Below are 19320 nucleotides of genomic sequence, written 5' to 3'. Positions count from 1 at the left end.
TTGGTCTAATGCTAATTGTTTTACTTTTATTTTTCACCTACACCCCTTTTCAACTCAAAGGATGCTATAGTTTGTGATAATTGTTTAAGACCGAAGCATGATACTAATAAATATCTCATTGAAAGTCAAGGAAACTAACATTATGAAAAGTGTAAATCTTGATTTGATGAAACTATTTATTCGTGGAATTTAGAGATACAAAACTCAAATTGTGACGGTGCTGTTGCTAAATTATTAAGGACATTATCACCACTATTTTTCCCTTACTAGTTTCAACTGCAATGATCTCAATCTTTTTGTGACTAATTCTTTTCTTAATAATTTATAAATACAAAACTCACAAAGAATATGTGACTAATTCTTTCCTTTCGTCTTCTAAAGAAAATGCCAACTGTTAGTTTGTCAGGGGGAAAAGGATCGACATCAGTTGTTATTGAAACTAGTAAGGAAAAAATAATGGTGATCGAGATCAGAATTTGAGCTTTGTATCTATAAATTCCACGAATAAATAGTTTCATCAAATCAAGATTTACAGTTTTCATAATGTTAAGTTTCCTTCACTTTCAATGAGATATTTATTAGTACCATGCTTCGGTCTTAAACAATGATCACAAACGATAGCATCCTTTGAGTTGAAAAGGGAAGTAGTGAAAAAGAGAAGTAAAAAATACAATTAGCATTCCCTCAAATTGTAGAAAGTTAGGTAGCATTATACACAAGTTGATAGCCGTAATTATACTCAAAATCAGGCAAAAGCCAGCAATTTTACATTTCAAAATTCACCTATTCAATAACTAATTCGATGGCTTGCTACATGGTCAATCTTTGGACCCCTTCCTGCCACCACATATCCCTTTCCTCAATCAGGGGCTTCTACAATTACCAGTTCCAATTGTACGGTATAGTGTAAATATCAACAAATCAGATGTAGACGCTAATTTAATAAATGTGGATGCTAAGACAACAACATACAAAAACATAATAAATTTTGGCATTCCTTAATAAATTACGTCCCCAAATCAATCTCATACACCCAATTTCTAATTTAATTTAACCCATTCCCTCTATTAACTACACCATACAATACAATCGAACCTGCAATTGTAGGAACCCCAATCTCGCTTCCTAATCCACCATTTTTCTCTGGGTAATAATCTCCCTTCTAATTTCTTCACAAAATGCACCTTTCATCACCGACATGATCTTTACCCTAGAAGACTATTCACCGACTCTCAATTGACGTCAGAAAATCTAAGAGTAATTCTACTTTACCCTAAGATTGATATCAACTAGACAATGACAATTTAGAATTATTACACGCCTCTTCTTAATAGGAAAAAGAAATAGAGAAGAAAGTCAGGCCTGGTCTAATTTCTTTTCAAAGGCAATACAACATTCCGAAATCAAGCATTCATTCATACAAATATTTCCTAGTCACCGGTTTGCTGAGTAGAAAAGTTTATACAAAAACTTAATATTATATTGTTTAAGAGTTAACAATTTAGAGCTTAATCTCCTTGTACTTTGGACTAAACTCGAACGTGAAAGGAAATCCCAAAACCATATTGGGCATGAATTCACACTTAATAGACCCAAAAAAAGATGGCGACTGGTGAAAGGCAGTGGAGACTGGTGGAGAGATTTGAGGAATAGAAGCAGACGGAAAAGCAACAAATTTTTGCCGAAAAACGGTCACTTTCATGGTTAATTTTGCTACTCTCTAATTGTACTTGACCAAATACAACAATTTCTTGGAGTTTGATACACAAGCCCAAATACACGAGAGTGTGTAACCTGAATTGTTACTTATACATTAGTGTGTAATAGAACGGCAAGCATTCTGGTGGTCATTGAGCAACTTATAGGAGAAATAGTCCTATAAGCTGTTCAATGACCAATCGCAACTTGCTAATTGGATGACTAATATAGCTCTAGCTGTAATGTTTTAATTAAATTCCGTCACTAACGTTGGGATGACTTTTTAACCCAAAAAAAAAGCCTTAGTTCAAGCTTTTCCCCTTATTGTGCATTTTTTAAAACATTTGATAGGCACTGCAAATCTGTCATTTTGTACATCAACCCATATCCAACACAAGTCCAGTTCATTGCCGATCACATGGAGTAAAGATTGTGCTCTTTCCCTTTCCCCCCCTTTTGGAATCGATACTGTGGAGAATTGGCTTTTTCCCTCCTTTTTTTCTTTTCTTTTCTTTTCTTTCCTTCTGTACTTTGCAAAACATAGGTAAAAATATGAAATCCGAAGCATTCTTTAATTGGGATTAAGTATTGTTCTTGAAATTAAAAAAAAAAGAAAGAAAGAACAACAAAAATCCCAATCTGGGTTGATTGTTGAGCTCTAGATTGGCTGCATCGTGCTTCCATAGAAGTTCTCTTAGTGTGATACGCTGCTTTCAATCAGTTTTAACACGGGAAAAAGAAAAGACATGAAAAGCAAATTTTGTGGGGATAATTTCGGTAACCTCCCCTGAAGTTTTTGACTATTTTACTGGCCTCCCTTCAGATTTTAAAAATTGCACTAATCTTCCTTAAAGTTAATTATCTTGTAACATTTAGATCCAATCAATAATTTAAAAAATGATATTATGAGAGAGAAAATAATATGATTTTATCATTGCCCCCATCTTACTACATTATTTAATTAATTTAATAGCAACCCACACATTAAAGAAAAATGCAAAAATTTGTTGTTTATCATTAAAGATCATCATATCGCATATAACATCAAAAAATAGTATATTATTTATATTTTTCACTTAATATAATATCCAAATTACTCTTTTCAGTTACATACCCATTGTTAGACAAAATCAACAACAAATAACCAAAAAATTTGCAACCAAAATATTACAAAAAAATAAACTTTAACATCATAAATATTTTTATCAACATATTAAAGTTAGTTATTGAAATTTTTATGGTGTTAAACTTCACTCTTTGTAATATTTTGGTTACAGATTTTTTTGATTATTTGTTGTTCATCGTGTTTGACAATGGATTTGTAACTGAAAAGAACAATTTGGATCTTACATTAAGTGAAATATATAAAAATATTATACTATTTTTTATGGCATATGTGATTCTTTTTTTTTTTTTTTTTTTATCAGAACGGCAACATTGTATTAATAGTAAACCAATTACAGTATAGGTGGGCAACCGCCCTCACAATCTGCCTGGACTTGTTCCAGCAGCCAAACTGGGAAGTTTTCCTTCCATTCAGTATTTTGTTCCAAAGTAATAGCTACTTTAGCTAGTTTATGGCTAACAAAGTTGTTCACCCTATTTGCAAAGGTAAAACAACATTCATCAAATTTTATTCATGTACAATTGTTGCTATCACCACGTCCTCCTCCTCCTCCTCACTGCACACTACTTGACTACCACCCTTCGCCAACCTTGCTGTTGCATGTGCAACTATCATGGCCTCTCTTAGCGCCTTTGCTTCTTCGACCTTTGGACTGGCACAGCTAAAATTTGGAACAGCCCAGGCCCACCCGCAATCTTCCCAACCAATCCCTGGCCACCCTTTTCCCACCCAGCTTCTATGGCATGTGTGATTCAATCCTTCTTGATAGGATTGGTAATAGAGGCAGAGGGGGGAGCCGGCTGCATCCGGTCTACTTTTCATAGATAGTACAATATTGCGAAATCGATCGCATTCACACAAGAATATTTCAAAGTCATTGCATGGCTAAGCCGCAAAAAAGTACGAACACTACTTGTTATTATATAGCATAAGATTCAAAACTTTAGAGCACAACCCTCCACCTAACACAATTGAATAATGAATATTCACGATTGTCAAATCTGTCAAAGCACAGTTCGAGGACAACCCATTCCAACCTGCAAAAGATTTTTTACTTTTCTAAAGTTGTTGAGAGCTGTAAAAAGACTTACCATGCTTACATCTTCCGAGCCTTGGGAGTTAAAAATGAAGGCACTGAGTGCTATAAAAAGGGGGCTAGAGGCTGCCTAGAAGCATATCAGCCTAAAACAAGAATTTGTAGTTATGATGGGAAGCAAAGCAAAAGCAATGGGGTCTGGGCTGACTCCTCTTCTTACCACTGTTTTAGTGGTATTTGTTGCTCTTGGCTTGCCCTCAGAAACTGCAGCTGATGATCACTACAAGTATTCATCTCCTCCTCCTCCTTACCACTATCCCTCACCACCACCTCCAGTGCATTTACCTCCACCAGTGTACAAATACAAGTCCCCACCACCACCTCATCATGTTTACAAGTACAAATCTCCACCACCCCCACCACCACACCCAGTTTACAAGTATAAGTCGCCACCACCACCTCCTCATCCGGTATACAAGTACAAGTCTCCTCCGCCACCTCCTCATCCGGTACCACACCCAGTTTACAAGTATAAGTCACCACCACCACCTCCTCATCCGGTACCACACCCAGTTTACAAGTATAAGTCTCCTCCGCCACCAGTTTACAAATATAAGTCTCCTCCACCACCACCTCCAGTGTACAAATACAAGTCTCCACCACCACCAGTTTACCACTACAAGTCTCCACCACCTCCTCCCCAGTTTACAAATACAAGTCTCCACCACCACCAGTTTACCACTACAAGTCTCCACCACCTCCTCCCCCAGTTTACAAATACAAGTCTCCACCACCACCAGTTTACCACTACAAGTCTCCACCACCTCCTCCCCCAGTTTACAAATACAAGTCTCCACCACCACCACCACCAGTTTACCACTACAAGTCACCACCACCTCCTCCCCCAGTTTACAAATACAAGTCTCCACCACCTCCTCACCACTACTAAGCAATTGCTTCTGAGGTAATAACACTTGTTCAATATACACACTTCTGCATGATAAAACATATCTCTATCAACACAAACTGTCATGTCTATCATGCTAAGTGCCTTCACTTCATCCACGAAAATGACTGCTAGAAAATTTTTTTTTAAGTTACCAAAGAAAAGCATCATTTTTTCCCTCTGTTATCAAGAACTTGTACAGTATGTAGATTAAAGAGTTTTTATTTTAACTAGCTTATCAACTTAGAAATGCATATAACTGATAGCCAGCTGAATATTTGCAGGCAAAGGAGAAGGAAACCAGTGTTTGGACCTTCTTGAAGATGTAGAAGCATAAGAATAAAAGCCCAATGTGAAGATGATGATTTCAAGTTTTTCTACGTTACCATTTCTATATCTAAATTCGTTGTAGCGCCTTAGTTCCTTTGTTTATGGGATTTGTATCGTTTTACGTACCATGCAGTACATGTCATGTTTGTAAGGTTTTCTATCCTGCCGGCAAATCGCAGGTTCCATGTAATAAATCAATACTATTTATATTACGACACTTTTCTCTGTTTCTCTTATATTTGTTTGGATTGAGCTTTATTTCCCCAAATTTATTTGCTTACATCATCATTACAATTTCTAATACACCTTTTTACCTTCCCGATTACCTTTTTATCTCACATACATCACATCACAAAAAGTGCTACAGTAAAAATATCTCTAATAATTCACAATCCAAACAGACTTGTCTTTAATATTCTTAATCATATTTTTAACAAAAATATTCAAATACTTAGGTAATCTGGTCTAATGCTAATTGTATGTTTTACTTTTCTTTTTCACCTGCTCCCCTTTTCAACTCAAACGGATGCAATAGTTTGTGATCCCTGTTTAAGACGGAAGCATGATACTAATGAATATATCATTGAAACTCAAGGAAACTAACATTATGAAAAGTGTAAATCTTGATTTGATGCAACTATTTATTCGTGGAATATATAGTTACAAAACTCAAATTCTGACTGCGCCATTGATAAATTATTAATGACGCTATCATCATTATTTATCCCTAACTAGTTTCGACTACAACTGAACCCAATATTTTCCCCATGATAAAAGTTTTTGACTATTTTACTGGCCTCTCTTCAAATTTTAAAAATTACACTAATTTTCATTGAGATTAATTATCTTGTAACATTTAGTTCCGATCAAGAATTTAAAAATGATATTATGAGAGAAAAAATAATATAATTTTATCATTGCCCCCCATCTTGCTATATTATTTAATAAATTTAATAGCAACCCACACATTAAAGAAAAATACTAAAATTTGCTACTTTTCATTAAAGATCAAATTGCATATGCCATAAAACATAGTATATCATTCTATGTGTTTCACCTAATGTAAGATCCCAATTGTTATTTTCAATTACAAACCCATTGTCAAACATGATCAACAACAAATAACCAAAAAATTTGCAACCAAAATATTACAAAAAAAAATAAACTTTAACATCATAAATATTCTTACCACCTCCAGTGCATTCACCCTCACCAACCACTAGTTTACAAGTCACCCCCACCACCTTACCACTATTCCTCACCGCCACCCACAGTGCATTCACCTCCACCACCACCTGTTTATAAGTCACCTCCACCACCTTATCATTATTCGTCACCACCATCTACATTGCTTTCACCTCCATCATCACCCGTTTACAAATCACCACCACCATCTTCCCCAGTGTACAAGTCCCCTCCACCACCAATTTACAAGTCTCCGCCGCTATGTCCCCCAGTATATAAGTCATCCCCACCACCGCCTCCAATGTACAAGTCTCCGCCGCCACCAATCTACAAGTACAATTCACCACCACCCATGCCTCCAGTTTACAACTCCTTGCCACCACCTATTTACAAACACAAGTCTCCCCCACCACTTCCTCCGGTATACAAGTCATCTCCACTGCATCCTCCAATTTATGAGTCTCCTCGTCCACCAGTTTACGAGCACAAGTCTCCTCCACCGCCTCCTCCAGTATATAAGTCACCACCACTATCTCCTCCAGTACATGTCTCCACCACCGCCTATTTACAAATCTCCGCCTCCTCCAGTTTACAATTCCCCACCACCACCAATATACAAGTCTCCACCTTCATCCAACCATTACTACTATAATACTCCTCCTCCTCCTTCGCACTACTGAGGAATTGCATCCAAGTTTTGAGGTAATAACGCGTAACCAGTATAAACTTTTGTATGATAAACCTTATCCCGATCAACACAAACTGCCATGTGTATCATGCTAAGTACGTACGCTTAGATCCATGAAAATGACTAGTAGAAGGTTATCCTAAGAACCAAGGAACATTAGTTTTCCCTCTGTTTCCAAAAACTTGTGTTTGTTTAACATGCTTATCAACTTGGAAATGCGCATTGCTAATAGCCAACTGAAATTTTTGCAGGCAAATTGGGAAGAGAATCAGTGTTTGAGCGGTTCATGGAAGAATAAGAATAAAAGCCCCATGCGAGGATGTTCTCAAGTTTATTAATGTTTCCGTTCTATTTTGTAAATTGATTTTTGCGACTTAATTAATTCCCTGTTTGTGGGGTTCGTGTTGTTTTACCTACATGCCATACATGTTTGTAATGATTTTTATTGCAAAATGCCGGTCCAATAAAATAACTGTATTCATTTTGTGTCTTTTGAGTAAACTTCTATTGGTTCTACTACTTATTTTACGATATTTTTTTCTCTCTTTCTCTTACATTTTCCGTTTACTATTATTGATAATTTTTTTAACAAAAAGGTTGATATACTTAGGTAGTTCACTAGTTTGGTCTAATCCTAACTTCAAGCTTGTCTTGTCTTTTATCTCTAAATACCTTTTCAACTCAAAGGATGCTACTATAATTTGTGATCATTGTAGTGGTGATATTCCGAGCTATTACATATAATTTAAGGCAGAGATTTGATCCTAGCGAGTATCTCACTGACACATTAGGAAACATCATGAAAAGCGTATATCTTGAATTAGTGCAACTATTTCTTAGGGGAATTTATAGTTACAAAATTCAAAATTTTGAGATTCTATTACTGATTAATTAAGGACGTTATCACTATTTTTTTTTTAATTATCACCATTAAATACCCCACATACTATAAGTTTTTTTAGGGCACAGGAAAAGAGGTGGGCCGATGTTTAGTTATCTACAAAAGTTCAAATTTTGTAGATAACTTATCATGCGCCATTAAAGAGTGCAGAATACCAAAAAAAAAAAAAAAAATCATATACTATAACTAATCCTAATATTTTTCCCTACGATAAACTAACTCTTATCCATTTCTTTAGATGATGAAAGGAAATAGTTAGTCACATATCCTCTAGTGATTACAACAGCATCAAAACAAATTAGCACTCTTTTCCCGTAGTTTAAAAATCCCTCAGCCACTAAGATTTTGCATATCGAACGAATTAAGGAACATAGGCGCTTCGTGCTGGACAACAGTGTCCTTGTTTACGATGCATCCGCATATACTTCCTTAAGCATTTTGATTATTTTATGATTCGAATTTTTCTTGTCTGACAGCTGGACTTAATTGAAAAACACAAGTAATAGTATTTCAAAGCTGATTCGTCAAAGTTTACCCAATTGGTGAAACTTTCTTAATAGAGCTGACTTTGTATTACGTGACAATGATATGGATGTTCTTCCCTTTTTCCTTTTTTGTGTTGAAGACGCACAAAGTTTTCAATGGGAAATTTATATGAGCTTTTCACGACAAAATGTGTTCTGATAAAGGTCCATTCCAGAGGTTAAAATTTTGTTTGTTAAAAATTTACTTCTCAAGTCTTTGATGGGAAAGTCTTGGTATTTCCAAAAAGCCTTGAAATCGCAGCATATAAGCCACTTTCTGTTCTTTTTTTTCATTGAAGTCTTTCCAAATGTCAGTTCCAAAAGGAGTTTTTATGAATTATGATAGATAATTAATCTGACAGTCCATATATATGTGATTTGCAAGAGGGTGTTTGACGAAATGGTTAGGCTTTCTAAGTAATGATAGGAATGCCATTTGCAAAGAAGGACAGGGGGCCTGTGCTGTCATATTTTACGCGATTTGATCCGTTGTTGTATAAGTTTAAATTTTTGACGTGCAATTGTGCTACAATATTATACTAAATATATGTGTGAAATATTTTGTCTATATACATCACTTTTATCGTGAATACAACAGCTGAGTATAATAATATAATATAATGTAATTATACACCAAATAATGTAACAAATATAACAATCGATCTGAATTACACGAAATCATAACAACAAGATCACTGCCTCCCAAATTTTACAAAATAAGGTTTTTTTTTCTTTTAGATTATTGAAAATTTTCAAAAATATTCTACATAATTTAAACTTTTGTCCTACAAAAATTAAAAGAGATTTTATATTGCACGCTTAAGCTTAGATATATTAAAGTTTGCCCCCAAGATTAATTTTCCGTTTTTATCTATGGTTTCTCATCTATGAGCCGATCCATATAGCTAGTTAGACTGTAGTCCTCACATTTGTGGGATTTGACACCCAAGATTCTCCTTCTTGGAATGTAAAATGTAGATCTTCTATGTTAATAATTCAGGACCCAACTGTCATAATCGAAATGACTGATCAACTCCTGTAAATCTAATTTAACAACATTTAAACGGAAAACTTTAGCTAAAAGAATTATGGTTATTTTCCAACATATGCAATCATTGATCAGAATATATATATATATATATATGTAAAAGACATCTTCAGTCATTTCATAGCTTACCAGGCAAATTAACCCCTAAGTGAACCTCTTCGAACAGAACTGACAATATGGATGAAGATCTGGATATTCTTTTATCCTGACTCCTAAGGGAAAACTGGTTGATCTAGAATCAAAATTTTACCCTAGTTACCCAGGCAGCTTTTTTGTTGCCTTTTTTTTTTTGGTATAAAGCTCCAATTTTGCTCCCTCTGTTAAGCTTATAATGCATATAATTATTAAGATAATAAAAGCGCCTTGAATAGTATTAATATATGCATTGACTTGAGCTGTCATCAGTTCGGCCACTTCGATTCCATGAGGCCTTTTCAATTCACACTAGCTAGAAAATGGGGAGTCGTGAAAACCTTTTGTTCTATTCATTGCTAAGATGCTTTTCTCTATAAAGAGACTTCCTAACGAAAATACTTTGTAGATTTCTTTACTCCAAGTGGTGCATGAAAAATTAATATTTTCAATTTAGATTTCATCCATCCAGCTGTTAACACATTCTATAAATCCGAATTGACTAATCTTTTCATTTCCATTTTCCAACTTGCGAATACGGCATCTTAAATAATGTCTGCTAAACACTATATACTATATATTCTCTGCCAAATATGAATACATATCACTTTTCTGAGCAAGTGCAGAGTCATTATCATTTTTATTCCCACATAACAAATTAGTGGTTGAGCATCTTTACATGCTATCAGGTCACAAGTTAATAATCTTTTAAAGAACATGTTAAATTAATTTATTGGTATGAATAGTCAAAGAAGTATGTTAAAGTTAGCAATCTTTAAAATAATATGTTAAAATCATTCGTACAAATTAGTCAGAGAAGTAGCATAAACAGTTAAACACCACGATGCAATTAATACTTTCAATCTCAAGGTCTCTCTTACGGAAATTTGCATCGGTCAACATACACAAAGCATAATTGTATGCACGTCTCTCTATCATTGGAATTTGCATAGGTCAATATACACTTGGCATAGTTGATAGTTGTATGCACGTAGACATGGCCATGGTTCTATTTGGAACTGGGAATCGGACCGAAACCGGATCGTTTGGAACTGGATCAGAACCAGAATCAAAACCATGGAACCAGAACCGTGGTAGAACCTTGGATAAAGGTTTCGGTTCTGATTCTCTAAAAAATAGAACCAGAACCAGAACCAGAACCAGAACCGTTAAAAATAATTAATATAAGTGGTGAGATAATTCAAAAAAAAATTAGTTGTGTTTAATAGGTTTTAAGAAAGTTTAAATTTTATGGACTTTCTATATATTTTATTAATTATTTAATTCTTTCTATTCATCTAATATTTATCATTATAATTTGCAAGTATTAAATTATTACTTACAAATTTTTTTTTTTTTGCTTATTTGCTATCAAATGACAAGTTTTGATGGTAGTAGCTCATCTTCAAAATCAAGCAAGCAAAAAAATATTTTTTGCAATATTTCTTCAAATGGAATCTTCAACATTGATGATTGTCCAACTCAAGAAAGTCAACATATGACAACCATTTGACAGTGTAATGTATTTTTTAATTTGACAATGTAATGTACTTTTCATAAAATTTATATTATCTATTTATTACTTCTTACTTTGTAGAATAATAATAAAATTAAAATATGATCTTTATTTTGTATTTATTTTTTTACGTTTTATTTGAAAATTTAAATATATTGTTATATTCGTATTAAAATTGGTAAGAATAAGGAATTAAATAAAATTGTATATAACCATACAAAACCGCAAACCAGAACCAGAACTATAAAGAACCAAAATCAGAACTATGCGGTTCTGGTTCTACCTCTTTGAAGAACCAGAACCAAAACCATCTTATATGATGCGGTTCTAGAACCGTGGCCATGCCTATATGCACGTCTTTTATTTTATTTTATTTTTTGGTACTGTACTTCCTTGCTTTATAGTATGCACGTTTATTTCTTTGGATTGCTTAAGATTATATTGTTAATAATAGGGCATTTAACCATAAATTATAATAATTATGAAGTAATATATATTAGAAAATTAACACAATTATGAATTTTTTTTTTGTAAATTCAAATTTTATTAATAAGAAATGAAATAGACCGTAAGCAAAAACAAAATCCTACAACAACTCTAGGACTCTACACCTTATATAAAAAAAAACTAGGACTCTATACCTCAGAGAAGCTAAACAATCCAACAAATAAACTGCAAAATAAATCACAATAACGCAAATTATGTTAAGCTAATAAATACTACCATGCAACAAAATTTTTGTCTTTGTCCCGCGTGAAACTACGAAGTCAAGAATTGACTCCTTTAACCAGTATTGCCAGCGGGGCTCCGTCAGCAAGATACAACTTTGCAATTTTATACAATAGAAATCCTCAAATAGCTATTTTGACAGGCAAATTAAGCATTAATTTTGGTACCCCTTCATAAAATACAAGAGTACTTTTGATTATATCTATAGATCAACTTTCTAGGCTTGATGTATTATAAGAAAAATCTGCCTAAACATTTTGATAGCATTTTTCCAAAATCAGAAGATGGAAAATTGCCCATTTGTAATGGGGAGTTCGTGATCTTTTCCTCATTCTAGTCTACTTACAATTCTTGGAAAAAGGAATACTCACATCTCAAACAACAGCCTGCTCATCTGCGCTGTCCTGCAGAATTCTAGAAAGTTAGGTGGCAATGTTAATAACATTTCAAAATTGACTGCTGCGATAACTAATTCGATGGCTTACTACATGGTCAACGTTTGGATCCCTTCCTGCCGGCACTGTCCTTTTTGGATGCACATTTTTTTTCTGTAGGTAATATAATCACCCAACTCATTTCTTTACAAATGCACCTTTAATCACCACCAAAAGGTGTGGACATGATCTTTACCCTAGAAAACTATTCACCGACAGGCAAATTGACGTCAGAAATACTAAGAGGAATTCTAGTTTCCTTCGGGTTAATGCCATTTTGTACCCTTCAACTGTAACTCGATTTCTAAGCTGTAATTTGTGACATTATAGTCCTTAAACTATGAAACCCTTCTTACTTAAGTATAATGGTTAATACAATACCCGTGACTAGACAAGTATGAAGCAACCATAACAAAAAAAAAAAATCCAAAATTAGAGAAAAGAAAAAAGTTTCGCGACCAAAGTATGTATCAAGGCATAGTACAGAAATAAAAGTGTCAAAATTAAGAGTTTAGGGATAAAAAAGAATCAAAATATAGTTTAGGGATTGATTTGTCTCAATTAGAGTTTAGATGTCAACTAAGAAGAGAGATAGAGTTGAAGAGTAGAATATAGATATAACAGTTCAATTATTGATATCAACGAGACAATGACAACTTTGGATTATTACCAACCTCTTCTTGATGGGAAAAGGAAATAGAGAAGAAAGTCGGGCCTGGTCTAAGCCTGTTTCGGAGGCAAAACAACATTATGAAATCACCGGCATTCACACAAATATGTCAAAGTCACCGGCATGCTAAGTTGCAAAATTTATACAAACACTGAATAATATATTGTTCTTAAAATTTTTGTTTAAGATTTAACAATTAGAGCACGGTACACGAATTAGCAATATTAAATAATGAATGTTCACGATTGATAAAGTTATCAAAGTACAGTTTGAGGACAACCCATTCCAACGTGTACAAGATGTTTAGCCTTTGAAAAGTTAATTAGAGAAGGTGACGAGATTTTACGAGGCTTACATCATCTAGGCCTCGAGAGTAAAAAATGAAGACACTGAGCGCTATAAAAAGAGGGCTAGATGTTGCCTAGAAGCAGTGTTTTCAGAACCGGACCGGACCGGCCGGTTCGACCGGTTGGACCGCGAACCGGCCATGTCACCGGTCCAGTCTAATGCTAAAGCCGGAAGTTCATGGAGAACCGTTGAAACCCGGACGAACCGTTAAGAACCGTGAACCGGCGGTTTTTTAAATTTTTCAACAAAATATCAAGAATGGTGTAGCCATGATTCGAACCTAGGTCTCCAGATTTGCATATGACAATCTTACCGCTAGACTGTAGTTAAGTTTGTTGAGAATTCTACTTGACTAAAAAATATATTAAAACATCAAGTTCTTCTCTTAATTTTTTTTTTCAATTTTTTCTTCTTAACCATTTTTAACCCAAATATCCACAACAAGATTTTCTCAAGTCTTCACCATTATTATCAGGTTATTATCTTTAGCAGATTGTAAACAAGTTGAAAATTTCAACTTTTCTTGTTTTCCAACATCTTGGTAAGTTTAATTTTTTTTCTTTTCAAGGCTTTTTTTTTCTATATTACTATCTTTAGTTGATTTTTTTGCATTTTCTTCTTTTTCCCCTCAATTTTCATATGTTTCCCTCATTTTTTGTTTTATTTTTATTTGATTAATTAAGGATGAAATTTTTGCAAAAGTAGTGCACATCCATGTAGGAATTGGGTAGGAATTACAAATAATAACATTGGGCTGGTAAAAAATATGGTAGTTGGCACATAATCGAAGCTATTGATAATTGAATTTAAAATAATTAATGGTATAGGATCATTGAATTTAATATAACATGTTAATTAGTAATGTTTAGTAGCAATTAATTTTTTATGTGTTTAACTGTATATTTGTTTTTCAAAAATTTTTAGTTTTTTTTTTAGTTTGAGCAATTAGATTTATATTTTTATAATAAAATTTTAACTTTTTCAGCTTAAGTTGATTAAATTGTGAAGGTGGTGTGGTTGCTTATCATGCCACTCATAAAAGTTTGCTATTCAAATGGTTTGTCTTAACTTGAACTCTTTTATGGATTTTTTTAAGGGTTGTAAAAGAATTTCAATATTTAATTTATTTATTTTTTGTGTTTTTATTTGTGATAATTGGTGAACATTTGGATTGTATCTATTTATGTTTATAATGAATTTATGAAAACTTGTGGTGAATTATGATATTTTAATTATATTTATCATTCCATGTTTTATGTATAACTTTTACGAAATTTATTATTATCATAACTTAAATTAAGTTATGTTGGTAAAGTTCAAGTGTAGAATGCAACCTGCTTAGTACTTAACACTAAAAAAAAAAAAAAAAAAAAAAAAAAAAAAAAAAACAGTGAACCTATGAACCGGCCGGTTGGACCGGTCGGACCGCGAACCGACAACCTCTCCGGTTCACTGACCGGTCCGAGTTTAAAAACATTGCCTAGAAGCATATCAGCCTCAGACCACGTTTTGTAGCAATGGGAAGCAAAGCAAAAGCAATGGGGTCTAGGCTGACTCCTCTTCTTACCACCATTTTAGTGGTATTTCTTGCTCTTGGCATGCCTTCACAAACTGCAGCTGATTACTACAAGTATTCATCTCCTCCTCCTCCTTACCATTATTCCTCACCACCACCTCCTATGCATTCACCCCCACCACCTTACCACTACTCCTCACTGCCACCTCCAGTGTATTCATTTCCACCACCTTTGCCAATATACAAGTCTCCGCCACCACCTTACCATTATTCCTCACCACCACCTCCAGTGCATTCACCCCCACCACCACCAGTTTACAAGTCTCCCCCACCACCTTACCAGTATTCCTCACCACCACCTCCTCCAGTTTACAAGTCCCCGCCACCACCTTACCATTATTCCTCACCACCACTTCCAGTGCATTCACCTCCACCATCACCGATTTACAAGTCTCCACCACCACCTTACCAATATTCCTCACCACCACCTCCAGTGCATTCACCTCCACCACCACCGATTTACAAGTCACCTCCACCGCCTCTTCCAGTTTACAAGTCTCCGCCACCACCTTACCACTATTCCTCACCACCACCTCCGGTGCATTCACCTCCACCACCACCGGTTTACAAGTCTCCTCCACCACCTCCTCCAGTTTACAAGTCCCCGCCACCACCTTACCATTATTCCTCACCACCACCTCCAGTGCATTCACCTCCACCACCACCTCCAGTTTACAAGTCCCCGCCACCACCTTACCATTATTCCTCACCACCAACTCCAGTGCATTCACCCCACCACCACCAGTTTACAAGTCTCCGCCACCACCTTACCATTATTCCTCACCACCATCTCCGGTCCATTCACCTCCACCACCACCAGTTTACAAGTCACCTCCACCACCTCTTCCAATTTACAAGTCCCCGCCACCACCTTACCACTATTCCTCACCACCACCTCCAGTGCATTCACCCCTACCACCACCAGTTTACAAGTCTCCGCCACCACCTTACCATTATTCCCCACCACCACCTCCAACGCATTCACTCTCACCACCAGTTTACAAGTCACCGCCACCACGTTCTCCAGTATACAAATCACCTCCACCACCTCCTCTAGTTTACAAATCTCCACCACCACCAATTGATAAATACAAGTCTCCTCCAGTGTACAAGTCATCTCCACCACCTGCTTATAAGTCTCCACCTCCTTCAGTTTACAGTTCCCCACCACCACCAATCTACAAGTCTCCACCTCCACCCTACCATTACTACTACAATTCTCCTCCTCCTCCTCCTCATCACTACTAAGCAATTGTATCCAAGTTTTTGAGGTAATAATGCTAAACCAATATATTAACTTTCGCATGATAAACTTTATCTCTATCAAGACAAACTGCCATGTGCATCATGCCAAATACGTACACTTAGATCCATGAAAATGACTAGTAGAAGGTTTTCTTAAGAACCAAGGAACAGCATTAGTATTCCCTCTGTTTCCAAAACTTGTGTATTAAATAGATTAATGAATTGTTTAACATGCTTATCTACTTGAAAATGCACAATACCCATAACCCACTGAAATTTTTGCAGGTAAAGGGGAAGAGAATCTGTGTTTGAGAGCTTCATGAACATGTTGAAGAATAAGAATAAAAGCCCAATGCGAGGATGTTTTCAAGTTTTTCTATGTTTCCACTTTAATTTGTAAATTGAATTTTGCGACTCAATTAATTCCCTATTTGTGGGGTACATATTGTTTTACGTACCATGCCGTACATGTTTGTAAGGATTTCTATCCTATTGGCAAAAGTCGGTTCCATACAATTAATCAATTCATTTCACTTCTATTGGCTCTACTATTTATGCATGTTACGACATTTTTTCTCTATTTCCCTTATATTTTGCCTTTAATATTATTGAGTCAATAGTAAAATTATACTATTATACATAGGTAGTTTGGTCTAACGCTAAATTCATGTTTGTCTTTCTTTTATTCCCTTTACATCTCAAAGTATACCATAGTTTGTGATCATTGTGGTGATAATACAATACAACAAAAATGGCCTTTCCTGACATGTCTATAAGGACACTTGCTGGTTTTTGTCATTATAACACTTCTATCATGACATTTGTTATCAATTCACTAATTTATACTTTATTTTTTTTATTTTATCTGATATAAAAATAATAATGCGTCTTTAGATTTCCTATCATGGCATTTTAGAAAATGTGAGATACAACGAAAAAATTAAAACATAAAACGATGTCGTTTGATTTTGGCGGAAGATTCATTTGCCAAAACACTTAGTGAAATCTCAAAACTTTCATTTTGCCGGTTCTTCTCCTCTCTCTCACAAACCCTCTCTCTCGGCAGACTATCTCTCAAAACTCCCCCATTTTGGTTCTTTCGTCTTCCGCCTTCGCCGCCGCCCCACTCCTCCATTTTTGGTTGCTAACTCGGCCGCTTCTCTGCCCTGTTCGGTCAACCACGACACCTGCACCAATAAGTCTTCGCTCTCTTTGCTAGGACAAAAAGAATAAAAAAACAGATACTCATGTTCTTTCCTTTTTCTTCTTTCCTCTGAAACCGATCCCCATGCTTCTCCGTACTGACTAGATATTCAGGTTGAGCGTGTTGAGGAGTAGAGTAGGCGAAGGTTGCCGCCACCGTCTCATTGAAGTCCAGCCACTACAGCGGAAATCATCACTGTAAAGTTTCCCGAACTCTTATACCTTTTTTCCCCCTTAATTGTATTGTTTTCTTCTTTGTCTGCAATCATGTCGGTTATGCTTTACTTTCGTCTTGTTAATCGATTTTAAGTGGCTGGAATTGATCATAGGTTTGAGTAGAGTTTTAGATTTGAAATTCAAGCTCAGGCCGTATAAGGAACTGATGAAAAAGAAATTTCAAAACTTTTCATGCTCACTACTTGTTTGTCGGAAGGTTCGAATGAAGAAAGAAGGAAATTTGCAATGGAAGTGAACAGAGAGAGATGAAAGTGATTGGAGAGTGAAATTTTGCCTTGGTGAACTTTTCTTTTGTTTTTGATCATCAAGTGCAATAGAAAAGTACATTTAGTACAATTTCCTAACTATCTTAGAGGAAATCTTGTTTGGAACTTTCGCTGGATGCTATGCAACTTATTTTTGATGTTTTGGTCATGATTGTTGTTCTGTTTGCTATAGCCCCATAAGAAGGTTTTTTTTTAATTATTATCAAAAATTACCGCATAGCTTGGATACTTTTGCATTCCATGCACCATGTCAGCTATTCATAGCACATAGCACTAAAGTAGAGCACTCTGTAATTTTGGAGATGTTTCATCTACGCATTCAATTATTTCGAGTTTTTAGTCCAATGGGTAATAAACTGGTTGTACATCACTTATTATGTTGCATCCCAGTTATATTGACCTAGAACAATTACCATATAGACAAAAAGAAGATATTAACTGCATCAAATTGAAGAATAAAAAGAGTATCTGTCAAATCTTTTCTCCCAACATCCCTCGTAATTCTTTCCCCCAACCTCAACTTAGGCACACATTGTGTCTCTCCTTTTCTTCTTCAAACTAAATGTTCTTCTCATGGACAAATAAGAATAATTTGAATTTATGAGGATGCAGAGGAAGAGAATGAAGATGGAGAAGTTAATTGTTATAACTCCAGTTATGATAAAGTTGAAGATGACTTTACATAAGATGGATTAAGTGACTAGTGCTCTATTGTAAGATGCTGGGTGCATATCTTAATTTCTTTGAATTGACTTTATATCTCAAAAAAAAAAAACTTGAAGGGATTCTATATTTATTTGACTTGTGTGGTATTTATTTGTGTGACTGTCTTGTTTTTTGTCTGCTTTTATGATCTAGAGCATTGATTACTCTATATTTTTAGACAAGAATATATTGTTTTTGTTGTAGAATTTCTGTAGAAAAAATACAGATCTTGCACATTAAACCCAATGGGGATTGTTTGCACTATAATGCATTATGGGCAACTAACAAATTGGGATTTGCTAGCCATTCAATATTTTGTAAATCCTCTGCAGTGTAACATACTGGAAATTGCCTTTCAGTTACAGTCTCCAGCGAAGTGTCCTGATTTAGTCTTTCAAGTTGGAATGTGACTAATAGTTTCTTATCTTTTAAAAGTTTGCCAATTTCAGGAGGATTGGTTACATAGTTTTTTAAGATTTCTTTCCTCCAGTGGGCACTTAAAAAAATAGTGATTATTAAGTGCTTTGATATGTTGAAATTTAATTGAAAATTTTCCGATCATTAATTGACACACTTCAAAATGCTAATGACTACATATGTCAAAGCACAACCTAGGAAATTATATCAGCACGTGCTCCGATTGTATGGTACTAAACTTGCAGTGCTTCCACAAAGAATGTGAAGAGCACATATATACTGATCATTGAAAAGATAGATTTCTATTATGATTCTGCTAATGTTTGAAGCACTAAATGTGAAATTGCTATCTATTTTGAA

At 35.0% G+C, this 19320-nt stretch overlaps 3 protein-coding genes across 4 annotated transcripts; all 3 read left to right on the top strand.

Annotated features, from left to right (window-relative positions):
• The first annotated feature begins 4013 nt into the window (after window positions 1-4013).
• LOC113750059 (extensin-like) lies at window positions 4014-5372 on the top strand. 2 transcript variants are annotated; one of them, XM_027293978.1, is made up of 3 exons: window positions 4014-4720; window positions 4793-4824; window positions 5091-5372. In XM_027293978.1, exons 1-3 carry the CDS (start codon window positions 4028-4030, stop codon window positions 5125-5127), a joined length of 762 nt encoding a protein of 253 aa, XP_027149779.1. In that variant the 5' UTR covers window positions 4014-4027; the 3' UTR covers window positions 5128-5372. The 2 variants fall into 2 exon arrangements, with proteins under 2 accessions (XP_027149779.1, XP_027149778.1); XM_027293977.1 differs by having other exon boundaries at window positions 4014-4824.
• A 1250-nt stretch (window positions 5373-6622) lies between these two features.
• LOC113750678 (extensin-1-like) lies at window positions 6623-7347 on the top strand. Its single transcript, XM_027294630.1, has 2 exons — window positions 6623-6940; window positions 7261-7347. Exons 1-2 carry the CDS (start codon window positions 6623-6625, stop codon window positions 7345-7347), a joined length of 405 nt encoding a protein of 134 aa, XP_027150431.1.
• A 7502-nt stretch (window positions 7348-14849) lies between these two features.
• Window positions 14850-16135, top strand: LOC113750677 (extensin-2-like). The gene is given in 2 exon segments (XM_027294629.1): window positions 14850-15617; window positions 15620-16135. Coding segments are annotated over 2 exon segments (1284 nt in total).
• Window positions 16136-19320: the final 3185 nt, after the last annotated feature.

The sequence above is a fragment of the Coffea eugenioides genome, chromosome 10, assembly GCF_003713205.1.
Source record: "Coffea eugenioides isolate CCC68of chromosome 10, Ceug_1.0, whole genome shotgun sequence".
In the NCBI taxonomy this organism is placed as follows: Eukaryota; Viridiplantae; Streptophyta; class Magnoliopsida; order Gentianales; family Rubiaceae; genus Coffea; species Coffea eugenioides.
The sequence above is the reverse complement of the archived record's forward strand: the minus strand, read 5'-3'. Positions and strand labels throughout refer to the sequence as shown.